This window comes from Brachyistius frenatus, unplaced genomic scaffold (assembly GCF_029030835.1).
Source record: "Brachyistius frenatus isolate BFR_SWC_R1_liver_20210118 unplaced genomic scaffold, ASM2903083v1 Contig_59, whole genome shotgun sequence".
NCBI classification, from domain to species: Eukaryota; Metazoa; Chordata; class Actinopteri; family Embiotocidae; genus Brachyistius; species Brachyistius frenatus.
Window position 1 is genome coordinate 1,824,276 of NW_027210658.1, and position 19,061 is coordinate 1,843,336.

The window sequence follows — 19,061 nt, forward strand, 5'->3', positions numbered from 1 at the left end:
TCAGAGATGAGGTGTTTATTAATATATGTAGACTATATTTAACTCCCAGAGATTCCAACATTTTTCTTTTCCATTTCTATAGAAAAACCTGAGTTTTTCCATCAATATGGTGTTTTTAGTTTTTCCAGCCTCAACCTCTGAGATGAGACGAATCAGAGGCTCGTCCTGTCGGGATATTTGTTGTGAGATGACATGGAACGGATAAACGAGGTGTTGTGTGATCCTGAGGAGACTCGGCAGCAGACATTCGAAGCAGCGAGCCGGTCTATAGATAACCTCTCCGTGTTTCTGTCACATGTGCAGCGCGTTACCATATAAGACAGCAATATGACTCACCCCGCGCACTGACCTACTATGTGGGAAGTCATGATTCATACAAGCTGCATTCAAGCAGGCAGGGCCCAAAAATACTCCAGCATGCCATCTCACACACACACACACACACACACACACACACACACACACACACACACACACACACACACACATCACACACAAACCTCTCTCACTCAGTCATACTCACCACCCACACACACTGATAGGCTCAGGAGCTGTCGCTGACATGCAGTGAGAGACATTAGAAAGTTGTCAGAACAAAGAGTGGAATAAGACGATGACTGGATCTCTGCTGGCGGTCTGAGGTAACGAGCTGCTGACTCATTAGCAGTTTTCTATTAATGTGACTTTTTATGAATGCAAATTTTTTTTTAAAGAACATAAAGAAAAGTGTGGAGCAGTGCAACAGGTAGCTTCAGGGATGCTGATCCATCGCAGACCATCTTTCTCTGGATGATGTTTTTCTGTGGTCTTAATTTTTTGAAGCCGGCGCTTCAAGAGCGATGACTCAGCAGGATTTATGTATAGCTACCTCTCTGAGTGTTTTGTGATGTGACACCACAGTGTGTGTTAGTAAGCGCTTCTCAAACGCCTGACTAAGACTGTTTGAGCACATGTTTGGATGTCCTGTACAGCAGCAGCAGCAGATCTTCATTCCTTCTGTTCTCGATGCGTCTTTGACGTCGCCGGTTCTGGTCCTGGCGGTCTGAGTGTGTCTGTGATGGTTTACCTGCAGATTGTTCTGTTTGTTGCGTTGGAAGGTAAATCCTGGCGGTTGTTTTGAGTATTGATTCATGCGGCTGAGGTCACTGCCTGGACCTTTCCAGCGCCGGCAGATGAAGCAGCTCCGCTGTTAATTAGTCTGCAGATACAGACAGATGCCGGTCTGCGCAGCACTCCAGGTGCATTCTGGGACACGGAGAGAGGTCCTGTGTCAGGTGAAGGAGCGCCTGGAAACGATCTGCAGCTCGGTGGATCAGTCTCACTGGGGCGATCCCGGTCACATGACCTCACTGGACCTGAGAGGACGTCACACGGAGGGAGTCCGGAGTTGGTTCCTCCTCGGGTCAGACGGTTTAATTCTATTCCTGCAGAATCTGCCGCATAAATCCATCTCAGTTGAGCTCTCTTGTTCAGGAATTGATGCTGCGTCGCCTCGGCGTCCCGATCGAAGAGCAGGGAGACGATATTGATCTCCATCTGCAGCGAGGAGCTCTCCATCTCTCTGTAGATGGACTTCAGTATAATGACTCCGGTCCCGGCCTCAGATGACTCCGTGTCCTCCAACTCAGGGTTTTACCGTGAACTTTTTATTGGAAACACTTTATTGCACAAACAAACATCCGAGTGAATGTGATGACAATGATGCGTCCTCATCCCTCAGCAGAACATCTCGGACGTGACCTTCCTGCATAAATGATCTCCGAATCAATATCAGCCAACTCTCTGTGGTTCGACTGGAAAGCCCCAAAAATAACGCCTCCGCTTCAATCTGGTTTTAAAATCTTTTGGTCGGTAAATTTACTTCCTGTCCTGAAGATATATGTCTGTTGTGATTGAAATGAATTCTCTGCTCTTTTGAATTTATGACTTCCTTCTGATGCATCAGTCAAAGAATGGACTCACCTTTAGGAAATTATTCATTTGTGGTTGAACTGTTGCAGATGAAAAACACTTTTGAGTAATTAGAAGATTATATTTTTCTTTAGTCTTATTGACGTTTGTAACGGTATTCAATAGGTTTTGTAACAGCCAGAGGTCGGAGAGTTTTAACCCATCAACTTCCACACAGTCACAACATAACAAGGAACAACATCCGTGATTATATTATGAAGAATTTAACTTCATTTTGGGGTGTGTGTGTGGGGGGAGGAAGAGGGGGGGATAATTGCATAACAGCCAGGGAGACATTTGAGATTAGCTCGGCGTTCTGAACCCGTCCTCATTAAAATCTCTTATTACTGTCCAGACAGAGCCGCCCTGTGTGATCGCTCCCTCTGCCTCTCTGCCTGAGATCCCCGTGTGATGCTTGTAATGAACCATTAATGTGTTTCTGATGATCTCGGCAGTTTGTCAGGTATGATGAGCTCACCTCGCTCCATCTGAGCTCACAGCTTCACTTTTCTTTCTGTGTTTTTGCACCAAACAATTTTAAGGACTTTTCTTTGGAAGGAACCAACCGGAGAGTTTCCTCCCAACTTTTTGCTTGTTTGCATTCGCAGCACTAATAGGGACTCTCATCAAATACAAAGTGAATAAAATGTGTCCATCAGTTATCTCGGTGTTGTTAGCTAAAGTCACTCCTTCTTATTAGTTTTCTGGAGGTCCATCTGAAAATAATCCCTCATTCATTAGAAAAGAAGATTCAAACAGACCTGTTTTTGGGGGCGTGTCTGTTTGATTGACAGGCCTGTGGTGCAGTCAGGTTACAGCTATCGGTGGGCGGGACGTAGTATCGTCAGGTTTCCAATCAGATCGGTCAGATCCACCAGCTGGCTCCTCCCCCAGCTCGTCCAAATATGGTCACTTCCTGCTCCAAACCGCTCCGAACTAGCAAGATGGTGACGGACAGAATCTGAACTGGATGGGCGTTTGACTCATGTGATATCATTCTGACTGAAAACTAATGTGGGTGTTTGGGGAAGTCGACCAAATCATTTGAGGAACTCAAACCGCCCCAAAATAAATCATCTGCACACTGTTTCTAAATAAATCAGAGCGTAATTCACAGTTCGTGTTTTGCTTCTGCTTGGCTTCATTTTGCTCTAAAGGACAACGGGTGGGGCTTTCATTTGAAAGGTAATAGGCTCTCTGGATTAGAGCTTCCATTTTCCTCCCCATCATCAACATCATCATCACCACCGCTCTTATTGACATTTGCCGCCTTGTACAGCTCCAAGGGCGTTCGTCGCTGCCGTGGCCTAATTTGATAATTCCAATTAAAACCATGTTCATCCTCGGTGTAATTACAGTCATCTGGCTGCCGTCCTTCCCTGTAGTTGTGCACAGTGACACAGTGTTCATGTTAGTTTCCCTCCGACTCCGCTGGTTCACTGGATAATGTTATTAGACCGGAGCAGCAGCAGTTCACACTAATCTTGTTTATTACAAGCAGCCACAGGGTGCATATGTATTTTGTCACAATCATGCTGAGTAGACATTCCAATAAAAAAAATCCTCCAAATACCTCAAAGGATATTAAAATTATTGTCGTATTTGTGGTATTTTTTGCAGTACCTGTGGGGCTCATTCTGCTGCGTGCTGATTGGTTACCAGCCCGTGAGAAGCTCTAACCTGTCAGAAAATGATGGAAAACATGATCAGATGATGGATGTGTTAATATATCAATAAATAATGGAAATAATACATTATGTTTGCTGTAGATAGCCTTAATGTGTCATCAGACCATTGAGACCAGAGCACTTCTTCGACTTTAGTGTAAATCTAGTGGAGTCGAGCCAAGTGTGACGTCACCCGTCAGTTTGAGTTCACCATTCAGCTGTCGTCGTCTTGGTTTTTTGGCCTGTCAATCAAATCAAACACACCTCCAAATATACTATTACGATATAATATCCAATTATAGATTTATTTCCAGAAGAACCAACAGAAAACTGATCAAAAGGAGTAAATTTAGCACCAAAATAACTTGTGGAAAACATTTGTTGACTTTTTATTTGATGAGAGAAGTTGAATGGGAGTCTATGGAGCTGGAGGTTTTCTGGAGCCACCCTCTAGTGGCACTCGGTGGTATTGCAGCTTAAGACACTTCTGCATTTGCTTCACTTTTCAGACCCAGAAGGTTCGTCCACCTTTACATACAGTCTATGAATGAAGAATCTTGAACCTTGTTACGAGAACTGCGGTTTTATTTTCACAGGCCTGCCCATCGTTTTGATTTTTTAAGTACAAAATTTGAAGTTAATTGCTGAGAGTTGCAGTACTATGAATAAAAAGTAAGAACCACAAACTGTCAGTTAATCAAAGAGAGAGAATGAAAAGGTGAACGGTTATAATAACCTCCATTAGTGTCTCCAGGCTCTTCTTACACCTGCTGTACTTCCTGTTGTGCTTCATCTCACTGCTCCTCCATGACTAGACAGAAGTGAAACTGTGTGATTCTCCTGGAGTTCTTTGACTCTAACTCTGTTTCTACAGATGGACTTGGTGAATTTAACAACTCTTCCAGGTGGTTCATGTGGTCTTATAGTAGTGGAGCAGTTGCTGATTGGATTTACGGTTGTTGTTTTTTTCATTATAATAATCAACATCAGCATTAAACTTCGTTGCTTTCCTCTCCGAGATCCGTCTCTGGCAGTCGGTCATATATATCTTACAGATGGACCCTTTAAGTGCTTAATGTCTCCCCATTTGTTTTGTGCTTTAATATTCAGTGTTTTAAAAGCTGCCTGATTGAAACTGAGTCTGTCTGTCCTGGATTTATGATCTGATGATTTGATGACCAGTGACTCAGTAGAACAGATACGTCATCTGCAGCTTTGATGCCAGCTGCAGCCTCAGCAGAGTCCTTGAGACCTTTTCTTTTGTTTTTATAGCAGAGAGCCTTCATGCCACCTGACGGTGTTGGTTTTATGACAACATAGATCAACTGTGTATCCAGAAACCTCCTCAGAGGAACGCGTTGGAAGTCCTGTTTACTAGTGGATGTGTTTGTGTGACGGCGCCTCTGATAATAAGAAGTACGTCTGCCCTCCTCTGTACGTGTCACACCATCATGACTCCGCCCACCTCCTCTCTCCACACACCCTGTACATCAGTCTGCTGTAACAGGAGACACACATCACATCACATCACAACTCGCAGCACGCTGTCACACATTACCACCCCCCACCCCCTTCCCACTCCTCCTCCTGACAGTCCCCAAACCAGGACCATGTCATACCATACAGTCAGGCCAACGCTGAAGCAGACATCCTGCTGTTCTGCTCTCTTGATTGGCTGGATAGATGTGATGCAAGTATTAGTTTTCTCATGAAAGGACACATTAAGATACAGACTGACTAACTTTAGGGCTGAGAGTTACGAGACGGACCCTCTGGAGTATTTCAGCTGAAAATCCACTTAGTTTGTGGTGCATAAAAGAGGAAATAATGCAACTCTCAGCCTGAAGAAACGTTTGAAACAACTTAAACACTCTGCATTATCTTTGAAGTGTCTGCTGCAGCACTGAAACTCTTCTCTAATTATAACTAATGAGTCAGCAGAGCATAAAACACTTCTGATACTGGATCCATGCCCACTGTAAGTAATTTATCAATCAAAAGAAATATCGACTTTCTCCAAAAAAAAGTTTTGCGGTTTGTACTACCATGATTGACCGTGATTATAGTATATTTACAATTAATTTAATTAAAACTTGATTTACTTTTAAACATCTTCAGGTTTTAGACTGTTGCTGTGGGAAAAAAAAGAAAATGATGATGGGCAGTTTCTTTCATAGTGATCTGCAGTTATCTGTCAGGGGTTAATGTGCTCATGTGAACAGCATCAGGCCTGAGCACATAACTCCACCCTAAAAACATAACTCCACCCAAAAAACATAACGCCACCCTAAAAACATAACACCACCCTAAAAATATAACGCCACCCTAAAAACATAACTCCACCCTAAAAACATAATGCCACCCTAAAAACATAACTCCACCCAAAAAACATAACGCCACCCTAAAAACATAACACCACCCAAAAAACATAACGCCACCCTAAAAACATAACTCCACCCTAAAAACATAACGCCACCCTAAAAACATGTGACTCAGAGTCCACCTGTAGGGAAGGTAACAGCAGGTCCATTGTGTACTGTGTCTCTTTCTGCAGCATAAGTACAGTACAGCAGCGTGTGGGCGGCCATGCACGCACACACACACACACACACACACACACACGCTGTAATTGCTGTAATGGGGAGTGCGGAGCGATCAGCTTTCCAGCAGAATTAGTCTTCATCAGCCTCCCTCAGATCAGCCGGCTCGCTCCGGGAGCAGCCAGCGGTGGAGCTTGAAGTCGGCTCGGACCGGCGCTGGAGTGGTCTCACCACCGCCCTGCTGAGCTTTTGATCTGCAGTCTGCACGGGAATGTTAGCAGCTAAGCGAGACAGGCAGCAGCATCCGTGTTAGTGTGGCAGAAAGAGCTGCCGTCAACATCTGACCTGCAGAGAAAACACCAACACAAACCTTCTGCATCCATCAGCAATCCTGCACAACCGCCTATTTTGTGGTGTGTGTGTGTGTGTGTGTGTGTGTGTGTGTGTGTGTGTGTGTGTGTGTGTGTGTGTGTGTGTGTGTGTGTGTGTGTGTGTGTGTGTGTGTGTGTGTGTGTGTGTGTGTGTGAGAGAGATTATGCTTGAATTGTATTTGTGTGTGTGTGTGTGCGTGCGTGCGTGTATGCCTTGTGTTTGTGTCATCTCTGCATTTTCCTTCTCCTCCAGTGAGCCGTCTGAAGTAGAGCTGGAGCGAATGTGCATTCCAGGGTAGAAATAGCATGTTTAGATTGCGCTGAACCTCTAAACCGCATCTGGAAACATTATTCTTGGAAGACAGGTCATTATCCCGGGAAACCAACTGAGACATGTTTGGTGGAAATAAGCAAACTACACAACAGTGTGAGCAGCCAAAACCACCGTCTGGACTGATGTGCTCGCTGCTCACCAGCCCCGGACCTCGCTGAGCGTCGTAGCGTCCACAGATCAGAACGTTACCGCGGCTCCGACACGCGTCAACAACGCAGACCGAACAGACTCTGACGCAAAGACGTCTCAACGAGGTTTCCACACATTTTCTTAAGTCGGACATCATTTGTGATCAAAGTGTTTGGGGGGCTGTGGTTCAGATAGTAGAGCAGGTTGTCCATTAATCATCAGGTTGCTGGTTCAATCCCCGGATCTGCTTCGCTGCCATACCGATTAATGACATTAAAACACCCTCGAGTCTAATGCTGCGATTATACAAGTTACCAGTAGAGTGTCAGTAGATTATTATGGTTATGTCAATGTTTACTACCTGAGGTCAGAAGCTGCTGAGTCATGTACATGTTGAATCTGTGAGACAACAGTTACAGAGTTTTGAAAGGTGACCGGCTCCATCATCAGCCGAAACACTGATTGGTCTGGTTCTCAGCTCCACTCACCGTCACTGGAGGTTTTCCAGATGTATTCCAGACATTCACTGGGAAAACGTCAGCTTCAGCACGATTGAAAGCAGTTTTTTTTTAGACTGTCGTTTCAAGGCAGCGTTGGATCATCAGCTGGAGAAAAAGAGCAACTAACCATCTTCACTCTACATCTAAAAATATCAAGTTCACTATCATACATACAAATATTTACATTTCTTGGCCATTTCTTGCACTTTTAATTAAAAAAAAATGACCAGTGGATTTTTTTTTTTTTGTCTACCATGTCATGAATCAACTAGAATATAGGATGGTTTCTGGGAAATAATGACTCGTTATTTATGATAAGTGTTTCTCTCAGGAGAACATAAACTTCCTGCACAGCTCCGGTAGAATGAGTGAAATCTGTAGTCATTGTAAAATGACTTCTTAATAGAATCCAGATTTATGACATTAAAGTTGTGTATCTGTTGGGATTATTCAGGGTGAGTGTTTTCCTTCCCAGGTTGTTCAGTGTATCAGTAGAAACTCCTTTCATCTTGATCACGGAGCCTTTTACCAACATTTTCAGTTTTTTCAAGTTTTTTTTGTCCATTTGAGTGAAGCCAGATATTTTCTTATCTATTACTGCACTATTTTTCATATTTCCACCTCCCTGTTCATATTTGAAGAGATGTTATTTACTGCTTGTAAATGTACAATTGTTCCTCTAAACACGGTTCAAACTGATGCTCAGGACAAAAGCACACAGTGCCCAGTATTTAAAGCCGTTTTTTTTTTTTTTTTAAGTCTGTAGTAGTGAATAATGGTGGAAGGATGATTTCTAGTAGCGTGACACCTTCTCCACTGACTTGCTGTCTTGGCTGAAGAGTATCAATAAAAACAAAACGCAGTAAAAACAGACGTAGATGTTTTTCTTGGACACTGTGAGGTTCTACTGGAACACATCAGTGGTGTCATCTCTTGTCTTGCTCTTCTGCAGTGGTTTGATGGCTGGAGAACAAGCAGCACCGTATTGCATAATGGTCGTGGATGGAAACTGGTTTTGATTTGGCTTTTTTTTGCCAAATGTCTTTGAATTCAGTTCAGATTTGAAGTATTTTTTTTACGTTGAGAGTCTGAGGGTAGGAGCTCTTCTTCACTGTCTTACACGCACTTCTTCTTTTTCCATTTACACACTGACTGTCTTCTATTTTCACATGTTGGGAGCTCGTCTCTGCCTTCATGCTTTGACTCGTAACATTACTCACCTTTCTGTGGGACCTGGAGTTTGTGAGGACGTCAGATCCACTGCACGATGCTGAACATCACACAGATGCAGAAACATCATTCTGCTGCCTCTATTCAGGATGTTATCTCTGCTTCCTCATTCTCACTTCTGCTGAACATGTTCACACATCACAGGATGAGTCAGTGACAGCTTCTTCTGGACTACATAGTTATTTTTATTAAGATAGGTAGATGTATTTTCTATGTTTAATCATGTAGCTACTAAAAAGGAAGCACAGTTTCCCTTCAGTAATAGTTCCATATATAAGAAGCTCCATTACCCATGAGCTGTCAGTCAAAGTGTTCACAACATGTAAACATTTCACATGGAGGTTTACAGCAGCTGCACTCACAATTAGGACGTTTCTCCACGTTTGTCTGAGATCATCCTGAATATATATAATAAAAAAAAAAGAAAATAAACTCTTTTCTGGGTAAATCTAATTCTGAGTGCTAAAACTGGGACAAAAGGACAAAGTCACCTCATGGAAAGAGATTCCTTTGGATTCATTCAGTGAAATACAGCACATTCAAACACGTTCAGAAGTGTGTCATATTGAGAACTTCTGGCTCTCAGTGTTTACAGTGAAAGTAAACACAGGCGGATGTCAGAGGTTCCACAGTAACCTGCTCTGTCTGCTCTGTAGCTCCTGTTGTGGCCTACAAACAGTGGATAATTTGTTTTGAATGTCGCAACCCCCCCAAAATTACTCCTAATTTAACCCATTCGGTCTGATTACAACCAAATAATAAATCATTTTATCGCCATTCGGGTTATCGTAGGGATAAACCAGCTGGAAGTGTCTGCTCTGCATGCTCTATCCATGCATTTACCTTTATTTAGGATGTTAGCTGCTGCTTCATTCCCACTTCTCGTCCTGCTGAACACTTTTCATCCAGAAGAGGGTGAGTCAGTGACAGCGTCTTTTCGATTACATGATTATTTTGGTCATTATTCACAGAGGAAGCTGTAGTATGGGCTGAATCAGCAATGTCCAAACACCACTAAATATGGAGTGCTGCTCCTTATCAGAGCAAAGCAGTGTTAAAAAAAACAAATAAACATTTTAAAAAAGACATCCTAGAAATATAAAGATGAAATAAATACTTGCAATGTATGTTGGTGGAGGTGAAGAGTTCTGATCATTTACACGTTAAAATCATCATGTTTCTAATCACCAAACAGCTGATTTACAGCAGGTAAATCTCTCCTGCTTTCTGTTCAGTTCAGCTGAGCTCACCACAATCATGCAGGTATTTCTTCTTCTCACAAAAAAATGGATAAAAAACAAATACAAGAAGAGCATGGAGACTGTTTAAGTGGGGAAAACAAGCGTGAGAAGCTGCTGTGATGTGACAGTAATGTGGTCCGACATGAACGGAGCAACGCCGCACTGAGAGCTGCATTCAGGGTTTCAACCACTTATTCAGACTCTGTTATTTGAGTAGGAGGTCTGTCACTGTGGCCCACGATGCATTAGCATTCACACTGCAGAAGAATGGAGTCAATATGTGTCCCAGACCCCCTCTGCATGTAGCACGAGCAGACCTGTAATCACAGCTGCATGACTGATAGTGAGCCGATCAACCAGGACTGATGTTAACAACCAAGGTGGAGTGCTTTATTCACATATTATCTACTTTATACACCTAAGAATATGATTTCAGGGTAGAACACAGTGTCCTACATTTGTTCTGAAGCTGCCTCAAGTGTCCGTGTACATTTAGGATGGATCATGATGATAATAATAATAATCTTTATTTGTATAGAACCTTTCATACAAGAAATGCAGCTCAAAGTGCTTTACAGGAAGAAAATAACATGCAGTGTTTCACTTTATAACGGATATAAGGGAACATTTCAAAATATGGAAAAGAAATAAAATGCATAAAATGAAACACGAGAGAAAAGATGAATAAAATGGATGGATGGATGGATTACTGACCAGCGTCGGTGGGTGAGTGTCCTGAGTGTCGGCGGGGGGGGGGGAGGGGCTGAGCCTCTTTGCACCAGCACTCTCTTCCACCTTTAAATGACATCTGATTGGCTTGAAATTAAAACTGTGGATTTGTTGAAGAGGAAATGTGGAGATCTTCTGGTGTGTTTGGTTATTTTACCTGTGTTTTAAAAGTTAAAGAGCAGCGAGCACGTGAATTCCGTCAGGACCGTCTGTGTGTCGAATCCTCGGCGCTGATGTCAGCCCTGCGGTATGCGCTCTCTGGGCTCAGCAGTAAGCTGACCCCCCTCTGTTGTGCTTCTATTTCCAGGGCGTGAGCGGAATGTCCGTGGATGAGAAGCCTGAAGCCCCCATGTACGTGTATGAGTCGACAGTTCATTGTACCAATATCCTCCTCTGCCTCAACGACCAGCGGAAGCAGGACATCCTGTGCGATGTGACCGTCCTGGTGGAGGGCAAGGAGTTCCGAGGGCACCGGGCCGTGCTGGCCGCCTGCAGCGAGTACTTCCTGAAGGCGCTGGTGGGCCAGGCGGAGAATGGGCTGGTGGTCAGCCTCCCTGAAGAGGTACGTCCATCACACAGGGTGCTTCTCCTCAAACAGCACCAAGCAGGTCTTCACACAAACACTCCCCTCCCTCCCCGCCCAGGAAACAATCACACAGTTCTGAGAAAGCTCTGATGACTGATGACTCGTTGTGGTCTATTTACATGTAAATACGGCACTGCAACATAATTAGATTTGTTACGACAGAAGTAGTAGTAACAGTAGTGTGAGTGTGTGTGTATACAGTTTGTAGAGGAGGTAGAGAGTCAGTGAAGCTGTGGACAGAACAAAATCTATAAGAAATATTAAAAAAAAGATGGATTAAAACCTGAAGAAATAAATACATTAAAATAAATAAATAAAAAAAGAAAGATATGTTGATTAAAAACAGAAAGAAGAATAACATTATAAGTTTAAAAGGGATACAGTAGCTGTATCTGGTATTAAAATACAACCTTTATGTGAGGAAATCGCCGAGTACTAAAGTGAATGTAGCGTTTGATGTGCTTTATTTCTGTTTCATGTAGCTGAGTTGCAGCTGAGATTTTTTAGAACAGGTTCAATAACATCAGTGTTTACTGACTCTAATAAACCATTTAGATTCAGCGTACAAGGCAGTTTGTCAGATCTCATTCTGGCTCAGAGACAGAGAGACTTGGGCGAGAGTAACTAGCCACGAGCAGTGAACAGTTTTACAGAGAGCCACTGCAGCTCATTCTTTGGACAGATTTGGTGACTGTCATATTGCATCACCAGCTTTACATGAAATATTTATCTTCTCTGGAATCACCAAAGGATCCTTAATGCCGTTAATGCAGGTTGAAATAAAGTGGAATGGTCCTTTAAGAAGTCCCGTTTGATTAGTTTTGAGGTCACCATGTGTCTGTGTTAGTAGCAAGGAAAACGTACAATAAGTCACAAAGACAAACTGAGATGTTTTATCCTCTGTGGACCTCATCAGTGAGTAGAATCCAGACAACTGCCGTGTTCCCTCCCAGTCCACCTGAAAATGTGTGTATGTAGATTAGCCTCTGGCCCCGCCCCCTCCGCACACATACATTCAGCAGTAAATGCTCAATAGAAATGACCTAATGAACATTGATGCAGATAAAACTAGCCGTGCTACTCAGTGGTTCTTTTTGGGGAATCGTAGCAACAACAGCAAGGAAATCACCAGAAAAAATATTTTTTCTGACACGGAAATCAAAGAGTTTGTGTTTGAAGTGGAGGATCTGAAGATTGTGTTGTTTGGTGGCTACAGCAGTGGAGTTACAAACAGAAGATGTAGATGGGCAGAGTTTCAGTCATTGACTAAAAGTGTTTGTAGCTTCCAGGTCTGAAAAATGGTTCCGATGCAGAAGTGTCTTCAGCTGCAATACCACCGAGTGCCACTAGAGGTCGACTCCAAAAAGCCTCCGGCTCCATAGACTCCCATTCAACTTCTCTCATCAAATACAAAGTCAATAAAATGTGTCCGTCAGTTATCTCAGTGTTGTTAGCTAAAGTCACTCCTTCTTATTAGTTTTCTGGAGGTCCATCTGAAAATAATCCCTCATTCATTAGAAAAGAAGATTCAAAAAGACCTGTTTTTGGGGGCGTGTCTGTTTGATTGACAGGCCTGTGGTGCAGTCAGGTTACAGCTATCGGTGGGCGGGACGTAGTATCGTCAGGTTTCCAATCAGATCAGTTAGATCCACTGCTGGCTCCTCCCCCAGCTCTTCCAAATATGGTCACTTCCTGCTCCAAACTGCTCCGAACTAGCAAGATGGTGATGGACAGAATCTGAACTGGAGGCTTCATAACGTTCACAAACCAACTGGTGACGTCACTGATGGATGCAAAATGCTGTATTTAGACAAATCATATATTTGGGCATTAAAAAGCTTTTAATTAAATGAGATATCTTGGTAACAATAATCCTGCATAAACAGTCCTCTCTTATATAATGCATTGTAAATATTTGGCTTCTGTTGTTTCATATTATTATAAACGGAGTATAATTAAACAAACATCGCCGTGGGTCTGAAGAACAAATCATGTATCGAATGATCTTCTCTGAAATTTTATTTGAATTAATCTAGAATATGATATTGTAATCTAAAGTGTCCACTGTGACAGAATATCGCCGGTGTGTTCAGTACGTGTCGTGTAAATGAAAAGATAAAAATATGTGAATCACGGATGGATGGAAGGATTAAAAAAGTTACAAGTAGAAACTGTTTCTGACACATTAAAGAGGAAGTCATTGAAAGATGCTACTTTCCACACGCTCTCTGTCTCCCACCTGAAACACAGCAGCTCATGTTTTATTCATGCGGCAGCCTGTGAATGAAAGGAGGCCGCTGTGAGCCGCTCCCTGCAGTCCTTCTTTGAGTTACGGAGGAAGAAATAAGCTCATTCTACATAAAACCACAATCTGACAGTGACTTCTGTTTCAATGAGAGTGCCGACAGAGTCATTTGACAGCCGTGACTCTTTTAAAGCGCGCCGGCCCAGCGAGCAGCCGCAGCTACCGCAGTACATGTGGGATGTGGCCCAGTTTCCATGGCAGCACATGTATGTAGGAATATGCGTGACATCAATGCGTCAGATGCTGCTGTGTGCAGCGGATCAGTGGAAAGTGTGAGCGTCGAGGTGAGCAGGAGTGAGGAGTGTTGCCGAACCCGACGAGTGCCAAGCCGAGGTGTCGCCAATCTTGCTGCAAAGTGCTACGTGCTGCCGCCGCTGCTGACAGGTGCTAATTGGCAATCGCAACCCCACAGGCTCAATAATGCACTTAGTCACACCTTCATCCTGCAGCAACCGCAGACCAAATGAATACACACTGGTTTACTGCCATCAGAAGAGGAAAGAAAGATGAATCTAAACATAATCAACGGTGAAGTCGAAAAGTGATAAATTATTCAGAGGGAGCAGATGGAGTTAAGAGGAGATATTTTGGACATTTAGTTCCAGCGGGAACCCTCGGGCTGAACGATGCGTTCCCTCCTTCCCACGCAAAAGACGGGATTCATAAAAATACATTTCAAAAAGATAATGTGCACACCTGTGGGGGGAGGGGGGCTACATTAGCAACCTTTGGCTGTCTGTCCCCAGTCCAGTCTCCCTTCAGCAGCTCCTGAAGGCCACTGCAGTGTTAACAGATCGTCAGAGTAAGAGGATGCTGTCCTCCTTGCCTGCCAGCGGGGGGGGGGGGGGGGGCCTTAGTGTCCATGTTGTTCCTTATCATCGTATTTCCTACGAGAGAAAAACAAAGGCAGACTTATAGGACTTAACATGAACCAGGAAGCTTCACAGAGAAGAGCTGTTATCACTGTGACCAGCAGGAACAATCGGATGACACTCATTACTGCACATTGGAAGCTTCTTCATACTGAACGCTACAGCAGAAACTTCATTTACTCAATTAAACAACTCCTCCCAGAGTCCACTGTCCTCCTCTTCGGGGGAACATACTCTGGCTGTTTCCAGGTCACCGTGGGGACAGCAGAGGCGTTTATTTGTGCTCCGCTTTTCCAGATTTTCTACTGTGGAAAAAAGAAGTGGGCACCGCTGTGATTCAGCAGAGCGCCGCTTCTTAAACCTCAAACCACCTCCTGTTTGTCAGTTCTTTCCTTCGTCATGAGCCAGAGAGCACTTCACATATTTCATCTTGAAACAACACACACACACACACACACGCACACACACACACACACACACAGTACCAGACAGCAGTGTATCCACCTGCAGAGGATTTACTGTGGTTTATTTTAACAATGCTGCCGTGCTGCTTATAGACCCTGAAGGATAAAAGCTCTTAACACTGTTCAGACTGACATAATATTGACACCATGACTGTACATGGCAAAGTAACATTTACATTGTGGTGACAAAGGTGTCACCACCTGACCAACGTTTTTGGGGCATTTTGTGGCGCCTGAATGAACTCAGCCTGCAAATTTGATCTCAGCAGCAAATTATGTGTCATTATTGGCTCAACGGTAAAAGGTTAGCGGGTCATCAAATCCTCAGGAATTACCCTCCTTTTGTCAGGATTTGTCATGACCAGTTTGAACATCAGAGCTGGAACCACCACCTGCTGGCCGTCTGCCTCTGCTGACCACTCAACTGGGAGTTTACATGCAGTTCATGTTTGATTTCCTCAGGGAGTTTCTGAGATGTGGCACTCATAGTGGGGTGTTAACTCATAGTGACCTTTGACCCTCAACCACCAAAGTCTTCTCAGAGTTGAATTGAAAATTTGTGACAAATTTGAAGAAATTCCCTCCTGACATCCCTGAATTATCACGCTCGTGAGCATAGGTCAATGGGATGGGACATTGACCTTGACCTTTGACTTTTGACCACCAAATTTATACCAATTCATCGTTGGTACCAAGAGAATGTTTCTGCTAAGTTTAAAGAAATTCCCTCAAAGCATTCTTGAGATATTGCGTTCATAAGAACGGTATAGGCGGATGAGGGGGACATGAGGTCCCAGTGGGTCAGCAGGAATCAGACTCTAACGTTATCTGGTTTCTTCTGACCTTAACAAAGTCATTTTAACACTTTCTATCCTGCTTTTGCAGAGTAGTTTTAGTTTTCTAGAAAATGTTACCGACATTGAGCTCACTGTTTGAAAGGAAACAGAAACTTCTGGCTGCCTGGAGACAGACAGACTCTGAGCCAGTCCAGAGACAGACAGAAAGACAGACAGACAGACTCTGAGACGAGACACAAACAGACAGACAGACAGACTTTGAGACGAGACAGACAGACGGCTAGACAGACTTTGAGACGAGACAGAGACAGACAGACATACTCTGAGACGAGACAGAGACAGACAGACAGACGGACGGACGGACTTTGAGACGAAACAGAGACACAGACAGACAGACGGACAGAAACTGTGAGACGAGACAGAGACAGACAGAATGACTTTGAGACGAGACAGACGGACAGACAGACTCTGAGACGAGACAGAGACATGCCGAAGACTGACATTCATCCACCGACTCCACCTGCAGAGTTTCAGATAATCTGAGGGATTCGTTGCTCTGAGAGCACCTGGCCTCAACCACACATCCTATTAGACCGATGAAGGCAGTCAGGAGCTTTTCAGATAAAGATCTGCAGATTATCACCCCCCCACACACACACACCCTCCACCCCCACCCCCCGGGGCCAGCAGGGGGTCTCTCTGTCTCTGCCAACACAAGGACACCTGTCAGCCGGTAAAGTGACGGAGGTGATGCTGCGATCTCCATCTTACTCTCTCTGTGTTGAACCTCTGAAACAGCCACCGTTCAGCAGCAGAGATCCTTCTGCAAGACACAAATATCAACCCTCTCGTCAGATGGGGTGGGGTGGAGAGGGGGGGGGGGGGCAAAGAAGCCAAACAAGCATCATGAAGACGGTCTGGCTCCTGTTGTGTTGATGTGCCTGGAAGAATGAATGTGTCGGATTATTAGTGTTGCGTCTTAAACCTGCAGAGTCAGGGTCACGTCCTGCCCCGTGTCTGGTCGGCACTGTAAACTGCCCTGGTGGAGGATTAGACCCACGCTCTGATTTAATCCTCCGCCGGGGGGGGGTTACTCACCCATGGCGTTTGAGCACCGGCTGCTTTTCATTGGTTCACAGTTCTCTGACATCAGCATGGAAATGTTTTCACTGGGCTCAGGAACTCTTTGATCTGCAGAAACATTGATATCAAATTGTTCTGTTGAATTTAAAACCATTAACATTTCTGATGACTAAAACTCTAAATCATCCTGCTGCCGTACAAACTTGTGACATGACAACACAATCAAAAATAATCAATGCAAGTTCAAGAAAACGAAGTATTAACGTAATAAAGTAAATATTTTCAAACAGAACTCTCTTTATTAACACAGATATATTCCTTTATCAAGTAGTGCTTAAAAAAAAAAAAAAAAAAAAAATTCTTACTTGACTTGCATTTTTTTTTTTTTCAAATTCCTGCAAATTTTACTCAAAAAAACATTTAAAACTGAAAATGTCATCGTACATTTTTTTTTTTTTTTAATCTGCTGCAAAATCAAAAATTTGTGATCACAAAAACATGAAAAAAAAAGTGTGAAATCCTGAAGGGACTGAATAATGACTAAACTTCAGGGGTCGATGCCGTGAAAATGTGATTTTCAGTCTGATGTGAGATGAGTTCTGACCGTTGATAGTTGTGTAGCGTTCTGAGGACGTCTGTCTGTCCGGCTCGTCTCCTCCTGACAGACGGCAGCGCGCCGCTTCATCTCCATCAGCTCCTTATTGTTGCTGAATGTCAGGTGACTTAGCAGATCTGATGCCGAGGCGTCGCCCGGTGTCTCCGATGGCGACGGAGCGTTTCCTCCATTGTCACGCCAGACAGCGTCCTCATCAGCATGCACGACATGCGGGAACTCACTGGAGGACATTAGCATAAATTAGCCTGTGTGGAGGCAAAAGGCCGACGTAGGAGAGGGAGGGGTGGAGGGGGGTAGCATTGCTCAACTTGTTTATGGAAGGATTGTTTTTGGCAGGCTTCCTGAAAGTGTCAGTTCAGATAGTTTCCTGTCCTGTGACGGTGTCGTCTGTCCTCTGGAGACACTGAGAGGACCGTTAGTCTGAAATCTGTCCTGTGATGCAGCTCAGAGACAAACAGCTGACATGTTTCTGATGTCAGTAAATGACCAGGAAACTGGGTTTCCTCCCTCCATCCTCCCTCCATCCTCCCTTCATCCTCCCTCCATCTCCCTCCCTCCCTCCATCCTCCCTCCTCCCTCCCTCCATCCTCCCTCCATCCTCCCTCTATCCATCCTCCATCCTCCCTACATCCTCCCTCCCTCTATCCTCCATCCTCCCTCCATCCTCCATCCTCCCTCCATCCTCCATTCATCCTCCATCCTCCCTCCATCTTCCCTCCATCCTCTATCCTCCCTCCATCCTCCATCCATCCTCCATCCATCCATCCTCCCTCCATCCTCCATCCATCCTCCCTCCATCCCTCCATCCTCCCTCCATCCATCCTCCCTCCATCCCGCCATCCTCCCTCCATCCATCCTCCATCCTCCATCCCTCCCTCCATCCCCCGTCCTCCGTCCTACCTCCAGGCTCTCCTTCATGTTGCTGCTGTGCTGTTTGTAACAGTAGAGTAATCACATATGGTGCAGGGCACATAAAGATTCCCTCCCGCAGGCAGCAGCTGCTGATACCAGCTGAAAATAGATCCCTGGTCTGCTCAGCACTTTTCCTGCAGCAGCCTGGGATACGACGACCCGGCCGCCCGGCCTCCTTTAATCTGGGTCTGGATAACCGTCACAGCCGGCGAGCTTCAGTCTACCACACCTCGTTCTGGGGGGGTTTATGGAGCAGCGCTACAGGCACATATCTGAGCGTTGAGTGTTTGCATCTCAGTTTTAGTTTCAGTCCTTAGTACATCATCATCATACAGAATACAGTCTACTGGAACAAAAAAAAACAACCACAAATGATTTAAATAATCGGAAATAATCAATTCGAATCAAACAGCAGGTGTATGTTTGTACGTCAGCTCTCCTTTTCATTCTATACATGATGATAAATTCAGTCATAAAGATCCAAGTATTTTTCAACATTTTCAACCCGTGCAGACGTGCATGAAGTTGCATCACCTTGAGCCCACTTGTATCAGATTATTTGATCTGCTCCAAAATGCTTCAAAGGAAAGAGAGAAGAAATAGTAAATACAATTGTAAAAAAAAAAAACAGACGCTTGTGTAACTGGAATTTTCTAAAGTATTGAAAGCTCTTCCATGTTTGTGTTGGCATTTCTTTTGGAGACGGTATTTAACGAAGGATGTCCAAAGTGAAGG

At 44.2% G+C, this 19,061-nt stretch overlaps 1 protein-coding gene across 4 annotated transcripts in view; it reads left to right on the forward strand.

The window, feature by feature from the left end:
* The window catches only part of bach2b (BTB and CNC homology 1, basic leucine zipper transcription factor 2b), an 88,337-nt gene that overhangs the window by 51,752 nt on the left and 17,524 nt on the right, over positions 1-19,061 (forward strand). For 3 of the 4 annotated variants that reach the window (XM_069705835.1, XM_069705837.1, XM_069705834.1), the window contains exon 2: positions 10,999-11,253. In XM_069705835.1, the coding sequence (XP_069561936.1) occupies positions 11,011-11,253 (243 nt within the window). In that variant the 5' untranslated portion in view covers positions 10,999-11,010. Of the gene's footprint in view, positions 1-494; positions 642-10,998; positions 11,254-19,061 lie in introns of those variants that run through there. The other variant, XM_069705836.1, reaches the window with a different exon arrangement.